The sequence below is a fragment of the Quercus suber genome, unplaced genomic scaffold, assembly GCF_002906115.3.
Source record: "Quercus suber isolate HL8 unplaced genomic scaffold, Cork oak 2.0 scaffold_359, whole genome shotgun sequence".
In the NCBI taxonomy this organism is placed as follows: domain Eukaryota; kingdom Viridiplantae; phylum Streptophyta; class Magnoliopsida; order Fagales; family Fagaceae; genus Quercus; species Quercus suber.
This window is the reverse complement of record NW_027069811.1, coordinates 391,607-406,004: the sequence shown is the minus strand read 5'-3', so window position 1 is coordinate 406,004 and position 14,398 is coordinate 391,607. Positions and strand designations below refer to the sequence as shown.

The window sequence follows — 14,398 nt, the reverse complement described above, 5'->3', positions numbered from 1 at the left end:
TTCAAAACAGAGAGGCTGTGGAACCCAAGGATCCTGACAAAAACGAAAACGAAGTTCCCCAAACGGCGGGTTTTCAGGAAAGCAATAGGTAAAGTATAGTTTTCAAACTCCCCAACACAGCTTGCATTCCACGTGACAGAGACACGACAGAAGCCTCGGGGCAATGCGGCTGGGGATGAAGCTTCTGGAGTGGGCTTCACAACTCACTTACATCATGAAGCCCAAGAAGTCACTAGTCCAATAAAACCCACCATTGAGGAACCCACTCCCATGCAAAAGCCCATCTCACCACTTAATATCTCTCAGCCGAAAGGAAAGGGAAATTTAAAGAGGATTGCCCGCGAAAAAGGTAAACAGGCCCACGGTGAAAAGAAAGCCGGTCTCTCAAGATCGAAAAGGCCTGGTAAGTTAGTTTTTCCTGAAGAACTTGAAGGAGCCCTCCCACACAAAAGGATGTGCGAAATACACCTCCAAAGCATGGAATCTTCACTTGCAGTATCGGCGGTAGCTGCTAAGCAGCACCGCCGGGCACAATGAATGCCTTATGTTGGAATTGTCGAGGAATTAGGAACCTCCGGACAGTTTATACGCTGCGCGATTTCGTGCGACGGTGGACTCCCTATTTAGTCTTCCTAATGGAGACCAAAGCAAAACATAAACGTATGGAGAAAATAAAATTTATTTTGGGTTTCTCTAATGGCCTTATAGTTCTTAGCCAAGGGAAAAGTGGTGGTCTTGCTCTCTTTTGGTCAAAAGATGCCAAGCTTGAGATCAAATCATACTCTCAGAATCACATTGATGCTATTATCTCTGAGCAGGACAGCAACTTCACCTGGAGATTCACCGGGTTCTATGGCCACCCAGAATCTCACTTAAGAAATGATTCTTGGAAACTCCTCTCTTATCTTAACAACCAACTTTCTTAACCCTGGTTTTGTTGCAGCGATTTTAACGAAATATTGTCTTTCTCTGAAAAATTAGGTGGCCCTTAAAAACCTCAACATCAAATGGACGGTTTTCGGGAGATGGTAAATAACTGCGGTTTTCAGGACTTAGGCTTCTCTGGACCCTAATTTACCTGGTGCAATATGCGTGAAGGCAATGACCAGATTTATCTTCGCCTGGACCGTGCCTTTGCAAACTCAAATTGGTTTCACAAGTTCAGTAATTGCAAAGTTCATCATGTTACCGACTCCACCTCTGATCACTGCTTCCTGAGAATCACTGACTCAAGAGCACCTCCCCCTCTTCGGAAACGCCGCTTTCACTTTGAAGCTTTCTGGGCCAAACGGGATGACTGCCATGGCATTGTGGAGGCTGCTTGGAATAGTGGTTGTATTTCAAACTCCCTAGAAGGCATAGTTGCCAATCTTAGTCTATGCGACTCTGAATTATCCAATTGGAGTAAAGAGGTTATAGGAAATATTCCAAGGAAGATTCAGGAGAAGAGGAAACTACTACACACCCTCACTGTACAAGATAGGGATGGCTCACATAGTGCAGAAATCAATGAGTTGAGAAAAGAGTTAAATAGTCTCTTAGATAGTGAGGAGACACTTTGGCACCAGAGAAGCAAAATTCACTGGTACAAAGAAGGTGACAGAAATACAAAGTTCTTCCACACTAGAGCTTCAGAGAGAAGAAAGAAGAATACCATTTTGGGTTTATGGAATGATGGCACCTGGTGTGATGACAGAGACAGTATAGCTAGCATAGCAGTGGACTATTTCACAAAATCTACACCACTTGCTCCCCAAGCAGAATTGAGGAAGTCATTAACACCATCCCAACTCAGGTTTCTGATGATATGAATGCCAAGCTCACCAAGACTTTTACCAGCGAAGAAGTTCTGAGAGCCCTCCATCAAATTCATCCGACCAAATCTCCAGGCCCCGAAGGTATGTCAGCCATTTTCTTCCAAAAATATTGGAGTATTATGGGTGGAGATATCACTAATATGGTCTTAAATGTGTTAAATTCAAATTTATCAATGGCTGAAATTAATAAAACTAACATATCTCTTATCCCAAAAACAAAGCATCCCACTAAGATGACTGAGTTCCGTCCTATCAATTTATGCAATGTCACGTACAAGCTCATTTCAAAGGTCCTTGCAAACCGATTAAAAGTTGTCCTCCCTCTTGTGATAGTTGAAAATCAAAGTGCCTTCACAGCTGATAGACTCATAACTGATAATGTCCTAGTGGCATTCGAGCTTATGCATTACCTGAACCATAAAACAGAGGGCAAAGATAGTTTTATGTCCATTAAGCTCGATATGAGCAAGGCATGATCGTGTTGAGTGGGGTTTCATCAGGAGAGTCATGGAAAAGTTAGGTTTTCATAGTAATTGGATTTCTCTCATTATGCAATGTATTTCAACAGTCTCATACTCTATCATCATCAATGGGGAAGCCTATGGATGCATTACTCCTTCTAGGGGCCTTCGACAAGGTGACTCACTCTCACCGGGCCTTTTCCTCCTTTACGCTGAAGGTCTTTCTGCGCTTATCCACCAAGCTGCGAGAAACCAAGCTCTTAATGGGGTCTCCATCTGTAAGGGCTGCCCTCCCATCACGCACCTTTTCTTTGCAGATGACAGCCTCCTTTATTGCAAGGCTAACTCCCAAGAATGCAACGAGCTTATGAACATCCTCAGTGCCTACGAATCAGCATCAGGCCAAAAAATCAAACTTGACAAGTCCTCGGTCTTCTTCAGCCCTAACACCTCCTCTGCTACTAGGGATGTGATCTTTAACATTCTTGGCCCGATGCAGGACTCTCGGCACAAGAAATATCTCGGTTTCCCCTCTTTGATTGGGAAATCGAAAACCCAAGTCTTTGCCAAGATCAAGGAAAGAGTGGGCAAGAAACTGGCGGGGTGGAAAGAGAAACTTCTCTCTATTGGGGGTCGTGAAGTCCTCATCAAAGCCGTGGCGCAAGTGGTACCCACATACAACATGAGCTGCTTCCAACTTCCTAAAACCTTATGTGATGACTTGGAAAGAATGATGAGGAACTTTGGGTGGGGCCAAAGGAACTAAGAGTCAAAAATTGCTTGGGTTAGTTGGAAAAAGATGTGTAAGTCCAAATTATTTGGTGGCATGGGCTTTCTAAATCTCCAAGCTTTCAACCTTGCTCTTCTAGCAAAGCAAGGGTGGCAGATTCTCACAAACCCCACCTCCTTGGTTGCTCAAGTCTATAAAGCTAAATATTTTCCCTATGAGGATGTCCTAAATTCTAGGGTTAGAAGTAATCCTAGCTACGCTTGGAGGAGCATTCATAACAGCCTACGGGTTCTTAGAGAAGGCACTCGTTGGAGGGTGGGAAATGGCAAAAGGATTCACATTTGGGAAGATAGATGGCTTCCAACACCATCAACTTACAAGGTGGTCTCGCCTTATTCTAATTTCGACAACTTCCCAATGGTCTCCTCACTCATTGACGAGGATACAAAATGGTGGAAATCAGATTTGGTGAGGCCTATCTTTTTTCCTTTTGAAGCTGACTCTATTCTCAAAATTCCGATTTGCTATAGCCTCCCTAATGATCAGCTCATCTGGATGGGAAACAAAAGGGGTTCCTTTTCTGTGAAGAGCGCGTACTATATAGCTATGCATGTGGTTAAGGAAAATGAATTTGGCGAGAGCACATCTGAGCATAACCAATCCTCCTTCTGGAAAAAAATTTGGCAACTAAATGTACCCCCAAAGGTTCGGATTTTTGCATGGCGTGTGCATAGAAATGGCCTTCCTACCATGCAAAATCTTAGACATCGTGGTTTAAACTTATCTGGGTTTTGTCCGTTTTGTGACAAAGAATTAGAATCCATTTAACATGCTCTGCTCCACTGCTCACATACTAAGAACACTTGGGCTTATTGGTCTGACTGCCCTGTAAACTTACTAACCTGCAATGCAGACTTCATGGACCTTGCCTCAAAGTTTATTGGTTTAGGCATGCTAAGGGAATTGGACCTTTTTTTTCACGGTATTATGGTCAATTTGGGGTAACCGAAACCAAGCTACTCATAGTGACTCGGCATCCAGATTTGGGAGTCTGCAAAAAGAGCTTTTCTTGATTACAAGGAGTCTCGGCTCAGCTCCCTGACTTCCCTCTTCTCGGCCTGTAACCAATGGACTTCTCCACCTCCTAGCTTCTTTAAGATCAACGTGGACGACACGACTGATGCAGGGGGAGGCAACTCCTGCATTGGTGTTGCCATTAGGGACTTCTCGGGCTCTTCTACTGGTGCTCTTAGCTTGGTCCTCCCTTCCTGCTTCCCTGTTGAAACTACAGAAGCTTATGCGCTACTCCATGGAGTCCTCTTTGCCTTGGAGATACGGGTTGACCAAGCCATTTTTGAATCCAACGCTCTCTCTATCATCCTTGCCTTAAATTCTGGGGCTGCTGGTAGCGACATTGGCCACATTCTTGAGGATATCAGGGAGGCGTCAAGCACCTTTAGTCTTTGTTCCTTCCATCACTTGAAAAGGGATGGCAACAGAGCAGCTCACTCACTAGCAAAAGAAGCAAAATCTTCAAGCCAATAAAAAATTTGGAAAGGAATCTCTCCCCCTTGTATTCTGAACATTCTTAGAGATGATGTGATGTAATCCTTTCCATTCATGGCTCTATTGTAATCCAATTTCTTTATGGAATGATATCTCTTTCTAATTTCCCATAAAATATATATATATATATATAATTACACTCTGAGCCTTATTAATAAATTATATTCCAAGATTTTATTGTACATGCAACCCCTTCATAAAATATTCGTAGTAATACAAAGTCATGAATATAGACTGTCACTTTGTAAATTACTACATCTTAGTCCTTGAGTACCCAGTTTAATCCATTAAATTATTCATCATATATTTATGAAATCTAATTTTATAAATATACACTTTAGTAACTATTTACTAAAGTAGTTAAGCCTAACATTCTGAATAACAAACCCATTAAACTTATCTTAATGGAATATTTTATATCTCCGTTAAGAGACTATGAATTCCATCTTGAGAATATATGTTCCATGAACAATAAATATGGCTGTCGAACATACTGAGGTTTTGATTGTAACTTTAGATCTCACTCCTGATATACCAAAGTAGCGTATACTTTATGATCAGATCCATTATTCTCTCAGGATTAAGAGTTTATGTAAATAAAAGTCGTGAGATTTATTATTCAATTGACAGTTGTTAGGAGAATAATAAATCTCACAGTGGTCCAATTCAGTATATCTTAACTTTTAAAATATATCAACATATCAACTAGAAGTCCTCCACTTCCATGATCAAGATAAATCATCTTAGTTGATATGTTATAGTCTTTGCAGATGAAATGCTCAATTTCATTATCGACTACGAACTAAAATTTTGATTTTACAAAGAACTTGTGGTTTATATTTTTTGTGACTTTTCACATAAATCACATACTATGCATCTCATGAATTATATGATAATGTAGGAATATTCATATTACCATTATTTTAGATAATAAAAACAACTTTATCAATTATAATATTAAGTCATACATAATATCATATATAATATCATACATAACATTATACAATAGGATTTAAGGGCACTAATCCTAACAATCTCCCACTTGCCCTAAAGACTATTGTGCACTAATCTAACTCTCATTCCCTCCAAATGTAACTCGAAAGTCCTTTGAGGCAAGACTTTGGTAAAGGAATTTGCTAGATTATTTGCACTTTCAATCTTTGCTGCTACTATATCTCCACGATTAACAATGTCTCGAATGATGTGGTACTTTCTCTCAATGTGCTTTCCTTTCTTATGATTCTTTCAATCTTTGGATTGTGCAACCGCTCCACTAATGTCATAAAACAATGTGATAGGAACTTGCTCCATTCTCATTACACCAAGATCAGAAAAGAATTTCTTAAGCTAGACAGCTTCTTTTGCTGCTTCACAAGCAGCAACATACTCAGCTTCCATAGTGGAGTTAGCAATACAAAATTGCTTAACACTCCTCCAACTTATGGCTCCACCTACCAAGGTGAACACACAACCTGAAGTGGGTTTTCTGAAATCAAGATCTAATTAAAAATCTGAATCTGTATAGCCAATGGGAATCAAATCCTCACACTGGTAAACAAGTATATAATCTCTCGTTCTTCTTAGATACTTGAGAATATACTTTACAGCTTGCCAATGTTTTAGTCCTAGATTTAATTGATATCAGCTGACCAAGCTAACTGAATAACAGATATTTGGTCTAGTAAAAAGCATGGCATATATGAGACTTCCTACTGTAAAAGCATAAGGAACTTGTCTCACTATATTTTCTTCCTCTTGAGTCTTAGGCCTTTGGTTATTAGACAGAGGAATTCCATGTCTGAAAGGAAGCAATCCTTTCTTGGAGTTTTGCATGCTAAACCGTTCTAGAACCTTATCTATATATCCAGCTTGTGATAAGCCTAACATCTTATTCTTATGATCTCACCAAAGCTTAATCCCTAGAATAAAGTTAGCTTCACCCAAGTCCTTCATATCAAATTGGCTTGACAACCAAATATTTACCGATGACATTACCCTTACATTATTCCCAATGAGTAAAATATCATCAACATAAAGCATTAGAAGCATTACTACTTTATCTCGATGTCTTTTGTACATACATGGTTCATCATTATTTTATTCAAAACCAAATGACTTGATTGCTTGAACAAATCTGATGTTCCATGGCTTAGATGCTTTCTTAAGTCCATAAATGGTCCTTTTCAACTTGTATACCATATGCTTTTGTTTATTTTCTATGAAACCTTCCGGTTGCATCATATAGATTTCTTCTTCAAAATTGCCATTAAGAAATGTAGTCTTGACATCCATTTTCCAAATCTCATAATCATAATGAGCAGCAATGGATAAGAAAATTCTGATAGATTTAAGCATTGCTATTGGTGAAAAGGTTTCTTCATAATTAATACATTTTTTTTTTTTTTTGTGTATACCCTTTCGCCACTAGCGTTACTTTAAAGGTTTCAATCTTTCCATCTATCCCTCTCTTTCTCTTGTAAACCCATTTGCAACCAATAGGTTTAATGCCATTAGGTGCCTTTACAAGATTCCAAACTTGATTGGAATACATAGAATCTAATTCAAATTTCATAACTTTGACCTAATGATGTGCATCTATATCATTCATTGCTTCTTCATAAGTGTAAGGATCAGTTTTGGCCTCTTATGAAACAGCTTCATAAGTTTCTCCTAGACCTATAAATCCTATAGGTGGCTTAAGAATCCTCCCACTATGATGAGGCATTTGTGTATTAGACATCTCATTAGTAGTATCTTGTGGTGTATCTAATACAACCACATCATCCCTAGTTTCATTCATTGGTTATTTATTTATAGGTTCATTCATTTCAGCCAAAACAACTCTACTTCTAGGAGTATAATCATTCATATAGTCATTTTTCAAGAATTTAGCATTTGTACTAACAAACACTTTATTATCTTTAGGACTATAGAATAAACCTCCAACAGTTCCTTTTGGATACCCTACAAAGAAAACCACTTTTGTTTTAGATTGTAACTTGTCAGACTTTCCTTTCAACAAATGTGCTAGATAACCCCAAATATGGAGATGTCTCATATTAGGCTTATGCCCATTTCATAACTCTACAGGTGTTTTACGAACAGACTTCGAAGGTACTAAATTCAGAAGATACATTGCAATATTTAAGGCATATCCCTTAAAGGAAATTAGTAGAGTCGAATAAGTCAACATGGACCTAGCCATATTTAAAAGAGTCATATTCCTTTTTTCTACTACACTATTTTGTTGTGGAGTTCCAAGTGCAGTCAATTGGGATACAATCCCATTTTTAGTTAAGTAATCTTTAAAATCCCCAAGAAAGTATTCACTAGCACGATCAGATCGAACGACCTTTATGCATTTACCCAATTGATTCTCAACTTCAGCCCTAAACTCTTTGAACTTTTCAAAGGTTTCAGACTTCCGTTTCAGTAGGTACACATAACCAAATCTAGAGTAATCATAGTGAAAGTAATGAAATACTCATAGCCACCTATTTCTTAGATGACATAAGACCATATACACCTGAATGCACTAGTTCTAGCAACTCTTGGGCTCTTCTACCTTTTGCATTAAAAGGTCGTTTATTCATTTTTTCTTCCAAACAAGATTCACAAACTGAAAATTAATCAAAGTCCAATGGCTCCAAGAGACCATCTTTGATCAGTCTTTGAATCCTATTCAAATTAATATGATCCAAATGTAACTGCCAAAGATATGCATCATTAGTAGAAGGAAACTTTCTCTTTAATGATTTCACATGAGAGTTATTATCTAATTCAAAATTATATAATTTATGCTTATCAGAAGTTAAAATATAAAGACCATCCACAATATTGCCAGAACAGATAAACACTTTACCCTTCTTTATTACAACATTGTCTTTAAGGATAACATAATATCAATGTTTACCTAAATAAGTTGCAGAAATTAAATTCCTACGAACATTAAGTACATATAGATAGTCTTCCGATATTAAAACCCTAGACTCAAAGCATAAATTAAACACTTCAACAGTTACAACCGGAATCCTGCTCCCATCAGCCAAAGTAAAAAACAATTCCCTTTCATTAAGCTTTCTGGTCTCCTGGAAGTAGATATGATTAGTACAACCTAAATCCACACACCAAGAATTCGTGAGATTTTGTACTAAACATATTTTAAGGAGGAATGAACTTTTCATACTCTTATTATTGGCAGCCTTGAATTTTGGACAATTCTTCTTCCAATGTCCTTTCTCACCACAATGGAAACACTTTTTGATAGGCCACAAACTGAATTAACCCATTGTGATAGAAATTAATTAATTAATTAGCCAAGTTATTAATTAATCAATTTATCATGCAAACACGTGGTAGCACAAATAAATCACCAAATAACTAAATATGCAGCGGAAATTAAATGACACGGTGATTTTTTTAAGAATGGGGAAAATCCTCGCAGCAAAAACTCCACCGGGTGATTTTCAGGTCACCACTCTCGAAACTCCACTATTATCAAATCAAGTGGTTACAAGTAAAGGAATCTCAAATACCTTACCAACCTATAGTTGAACCCTTATCCTAATACTCAATTAGACTTGATCTATAGTGACAGTTCCCACCTTTGATACACGGCTCCTAAGTACGTGACTAACCAATGCGTGGATCCCAGTACGCGATTTCAACACCAACTTGAAGGAGAGGTTGGCTGCAAAGTTCTTCAGTTCATCCTACACGATAAAGATCAGGAAGATACTTGGTCACAAAACCCTTTGGCGTAAATACACAGCAACTTCTTCAGAGAAGATGAACTAGGCCAAGAACTTTGTCTTTGATCACAAATTGCTTGAACAGAGTTTGCTCAATGCTTGTGCAACTTGTGTACAATTTGACGGCTCTTAAAATAATCCTTTTATATGTCTAGGGTTAGGAGAAAAGAAAGCCCAAAGACACATTTACAGATCCCAAGAAATCAGATCAGAAAATTTGATTTTATAAATCTCGACAGATAGCAGATGTCGAGGAGCTATCGAGCAGGTGTCGAGCTTTAATGAATTTGCATTTCAGTTTGTTTTTCTTGGACAGACTTTATGACTTCAACACTTGATCTTGAAACCTTATTTCTTGAAGTATTAAAATCACCTAGAACTACCCAATTATAAGTAGAGTGCGTTTTGTCAAAGGATTAGCCAATTTACATAAACAAATGACATATGTTCTTAACAAGTGAATACACATATGTCCTAACAATCTCCCCCTTTGACAATCTGTGACAAAACCACAACAAACAAATGAACATATGAGAGAAGTCATAAATCATTCAACTCATACTCACTTGTTGAATACAATAAAATCTATCCTATCACAAACCCTTGAAAAACTTTGCAAGAAAAGACTTTATGGCAAGTAGACTTTGACAACCTGTATTTTTGAAACACTTTAAACAAAACTCATCAAAGCATCTTTGTGTAAAACAGAAATAATGGATTGCATGCAAGTATGAGAAACATGTGTATAAAGATAGAAAAGAAACAACACATGTAGAAACAGGTGAAAGAAACATACATTCACATATAGAGAAAATAAGTACAATGTATGTAAAAACTGGTCACAAGACCTCATATACAAGAACAATGTATCTAAAAAGAAAGAAAAGACAAGATACATCAAAACCTCACTACATCCCTCAAGAATCAACACTCCCCCTAACAAAAATGTCATATACTAACTCTCCCCTTAAGATGACTACTCTTATATCCAAAACTACTTCTCCTTTTTGTCATGAGTGACAAAGGGTAAGAGTGTTAAGCAGACATCTCATCAGTAGAGCTAGCATATCCATCATCATCTGAAGTGTCATCGTCATCACCATCATCATTATCATCCTCAGAATCAGAAGCCACTAGAAGAGGTGGTGAAGGAGTAGCCTTAGGAGCAAAACTACCCATGGTCACCTGCCGTCGTGCAATACGACCAACACGAACATTCACCTAATACAACTCGGTAGAGAGCGTATCAAGGCGAGCATCCATGCGCTGTAGCTGCACCATGGTGTCTCCAAGAGATACATTGTCCATAGAAGAAGAAGGAGCAGATGTAGATGGAGCAGATCTTGATGGAGCGGAACAGGAGGAAGGAGTGGAATTCGATTGTCTCAACTTAAACTGCGCTGCACTACGTTTTACGATAGCGGCACAAATGTGTGTGAAGTGGTCGGACACAGGAAAAGGGATAAAAAAATGGCGTAAGATCCTCGCGGAAGGAAAGATGAGCTCATCACGGGACGCCGAATCTAAATGAACATCTATGATAGAAAGAATGATATGAGAAGGAAAATCTATGGTCAGATGCTCAAGAAGAGATAACAAAAATCGAGCACGAGGTTCTGTGATGGAGTTGTAGTGAGATAAAGGATGGAGTACAAAGGTCATCACCATGTTAATCAATCTAGGAACTTTAGCAAAAGGTCGACATGATGTATACTGATGCTCACCCTAATCAGCGGGGCGCTCACAAAAAGCAAAAATGAGCTCATCTTTGGGCACAGTCCTCAGATGTTTACAAGAAGGATAGTCAAGAAACCCTATCCTAGGAACCCGAAGCACATCCGCAACTAGTTGTGGTGTGATAGGGATGCGCGTATCTCAAACGCAAGTGAAAAAGAAAGGTACTGAACGATCGATCCCCTGCATGTTGGAGTAAAACTCCTGAATAAGCACGAGAGGACATGTGACCGAGACGTCACATAGTGACTCCTATCCCCTACTGTGAATGATAGAGGGAAGGTCAGTGTCGGCGAAGTCCGGCAAAATGACTTGACATTCCGAATGAACACCTCGTCTAGAGAAGTTCTTTAAGAATGCCTTATTGGCATTATCATCACGGAACCGAAGATTAAGAGGAATAGAATCAGAAGAGGAGGAAGCTCCAGAACGAAGAGGATTCCGAGCAGGAGTGGATTTTCACTTAGGTGCCATAGACACTACTAACGTAAACAAAAAGAGAAAGAGAGAGAAGGAGACAATCAGAAAAGTCCCAACACAGTTCAACTATATCAAATATATTGAATTGAGAGTATGATGCATGGGGAATGCATGAACATGTGACATGCAAAGTAAAAAGCATCACGGGCTCAGCCCAATCTAAACCTACCAGCACACAAGCATAGTTCACACATCTAAATGCATGGAAATACCATTCTAATGCAAATGTGATGCAATGCATGAAATTTTGAATACATTTAAATGAAAACCCATCCCAAAATTTCAAGAAAAACTCATCAATTTTGAAAAACCCCAAAACCTAAGATTCAAAACATGAAATGCATGAATGATAAAGGAAAAAGAGGTCTTACCAAGTGATTTGAAGCAAGGAAGGGCCAAAAATCACGTGGGTTGAGGATTTTGAATGAGAAAAAGGGTTTAGGGAGATGAATAGCTGCGGATAGATCGAGGAAATGAGAATCGGATCACGACAGGAGCTTATATAGAACCTTCAGTAGTTCTCAACAGATGAGGTATCGAGAGGTGTCGAGATAGCTGTTGAGGTAGGTGTCGAGAAAATGAACATAGATAGATGAAGGTGTCGAGAGGTATTGAGATTCAAGAGTCACTTTCAAAGAACAGCTCGATCAATCGACAAGGTATCGAGAAGATATCGAGAAGACAGAAACTTTCTTGATCAATCCACAAGGTGTTGAGGATGTGTTGAGATTGCGATAAGAAAAAAGGCTTGAAAAGCTTGACAGATGACGAGGTATTGAGGAGCTGTTGAGGAGGTGTCGAGCCAGCTTTTAAAACCAATTTTTCGAGAAGAGAAAAACACAGACATGAATGCAATCCATCAAGCATCTCAACCAAAGATCCAAACAACATAGTAAGCTCTCAAAATCATCTCTCAACAAAAATTTTAAGCACATGGATCCTCAAAAACACATACACATACACTAAACAAGTCTAACCAATTTTATATTTCAAAAACGAGTCAAGACAGTTTAGTGAGCATACATTAGTACATGTAAATACTTGTGATGGCCAAATCACATTTGTACCTACACATGTATCAAAAGTAGCAAAGAATATCGTGTGTTGTGTGTGAAAAACATCGCAAGATTGCATATGTGTATATATGTTATCATAATCTGAGATATGAGAAAATAACTTTAACTCACACACAATCATAACTGTTTGATGGGGACTATCACCTTTAAGATACATCCTATAACTCCTACATCTCCTAGAAAACACGCTTGCAATAATATTTAAAGCATTTTTTTACCTTTTTTCTTTTTATTTTTCTTTGCATATTTTCTTTTATTTTTAGCATATCATGCATTGGCATAAAAAGAGAGAAAAGAAATACCCAAGATGTTAAGCATTTGACATCGCACTTTTGTTATGCCGAAGCATACGAATATCTTTGACACTGCACTTTTGCTATGCCGAAGCATACAGGTGTCATATTATGATTGGCGAGCAACAGTGGTGAGATGATTATTTATGCCTTTCTCTTAGGATTTTTTAGTCCTACCCATCAAAAAGAGTGATACGAGTATTAAGTTTAAGAGATAACTTAATCTTACTCATCATAAACAAGAGCTACAAAGCTCACTTGCTTAGTTGTGTATAGAGATGCTCATCTAAGCTACACAAGATATAAAGTTTAGAAACTTTTTTTCAATGGTCATCCAAGGTACACAAGTACCAAAGTACACAAAACACACTGTTTTTGTATTTTTTTGATTTTTCAAAAAAAATTTATTTATTTTTATATCAAAAACTAAATAAACAAAATTGAAAATAAACACACAAAAACAAGCTGAACAAAGTAAAGCATAAAACTAGACTGACTCAAAAGCAATGCAACAAACAAAAACAAGAAGAGAGAAGAAAGTGATGAAATCACTTAGAGTCTTTTTTCTTCCACACCTTGGAAGAACCTTTTCTTTAATTAAACACTTGAACCGGGGGTGAGGGGGAAGAATTGAAACCGTTCAAGTTTGAAAGGAACATGAGGACTTTAAGAAGATCACGAAGAGGAGCAAGAAAGGATTGAAGCTAATTCTAGCTTCCAGATGCGATCATGCCGTTGCTCTGTTAAATGGCTAGCCACTTATAGCAATTTGGTCGAGTATGATCAGCAGCTCTGCAATGATGACAGAGATGCTACTTTTGTTTAGGCTTTTGAGAGTTAGCCTTCTTTGCCCTAGGATTTTTAACATCTTTCTTATCTTGCTTAGGGGGTACTCCTAAGATAGATTTACCCTTGTCTAAGTTCTCACTAGCTAATTTAGTTTTATCATCAGTGTTGTCAATTTCAGTGTTATTAACAGGAGAAACAAAAACAATAGCACTAGTAGAAGCAATGTTAGAGGAAGAAAGACCATACCCTAAACCTGTTCGATCTGAGGCAGATTTTTGAATGCTGAGCATCTCATCAAGCTTTACACTTGAAGTCCTCTCTAGTTGAGCTCTGACTTGAAATAACTCCGCTTCAAGCTTCTTGGTCTTCTCAGCTAAGAAATTGTTCTCAAACCTCAGCGCTCCAATAGTTTGATTAGCTTCATCAAACTTTGTGGACAACTCTTCACGATCAAGTTCCACATCACTGAGCTTCTTGGTGGCCAGCCTATACAATTTCTCATGTTTCTCAGAGAGCTTGTATAGTTTCTTATAGGCTGAATGGATATCATCTTGATCATCCATCTTTTCGAATTTGGACTCCACCAGTTCTTCTTCTTCATCCACTTCTTCAACGATCCCTTCAGTAGGATTGACTGCGGCAGTGAAGGCATTTAAGATTCCGTCATCCTTATTGTTGGAATCATCTTCAGACTCAATGTC

General features: G+C 38.2%; 2 protein-coding genes across 2 annotated transcripts; both read left to right on the top strand.

Annotated features, from left to right (window-relative positions):
- The first annotated feature begins 1,088 nt into the window (after nt 1–1,088).
- Nucleotides 1,089–1,811, top strand: LOC111986468 (uncharacterized). The gene has a single exon (XM_024018102.2). It carries the CDS (start codon nt 1,089–1,091, stop codon nt 1,809–1,811), a length of 723 nt encoding a protein of 240 aa, XP_023873870.2.
- A 1,266-nt stretch (nt 1,812–3,077) lies between these two features.
- Nucleotides 3,078–4,553, top strand: LOC111986467 (uncharacterized). The gene is made up of 2 exons (XM_024018101.1): nt 3,078–3,713; nt 4,050–4,553. The coding sequence occupies exons 1-2, from the start codon at nt 3,078–3,080 to the stop codon at nt 4,551–4,553; spliced, it is 1,140 nt and encodes a 379-aa protein (XP_023873869.1).
- Nucleotides 4,554–14,398: the final 9,845 nt, after the last annotated feature.

Coding starts and splice junctions, on each gene's coding strand:
- LOC111986467 (XM_024018101.1), top strand. CDS start 3,078: ATGTGTAAGTCCAAATTATTTGGTGGCATGGGCTTTCTAAATCTCCAA. Junction 3,714..4,049: donor AACTAAATGTACCCCCAAAG/GTTCGGATTTTT, acceptor CTCGGCATCCAG/ATTTGGGAGTCTGCAAAAAG.
- LOC111986468 (XM_024018102.2), top strand. CDS start 1,089: ATGCGTGAAGGCAATGACCAGATTTATCTTCGCCTGGACCGTGCCTTT.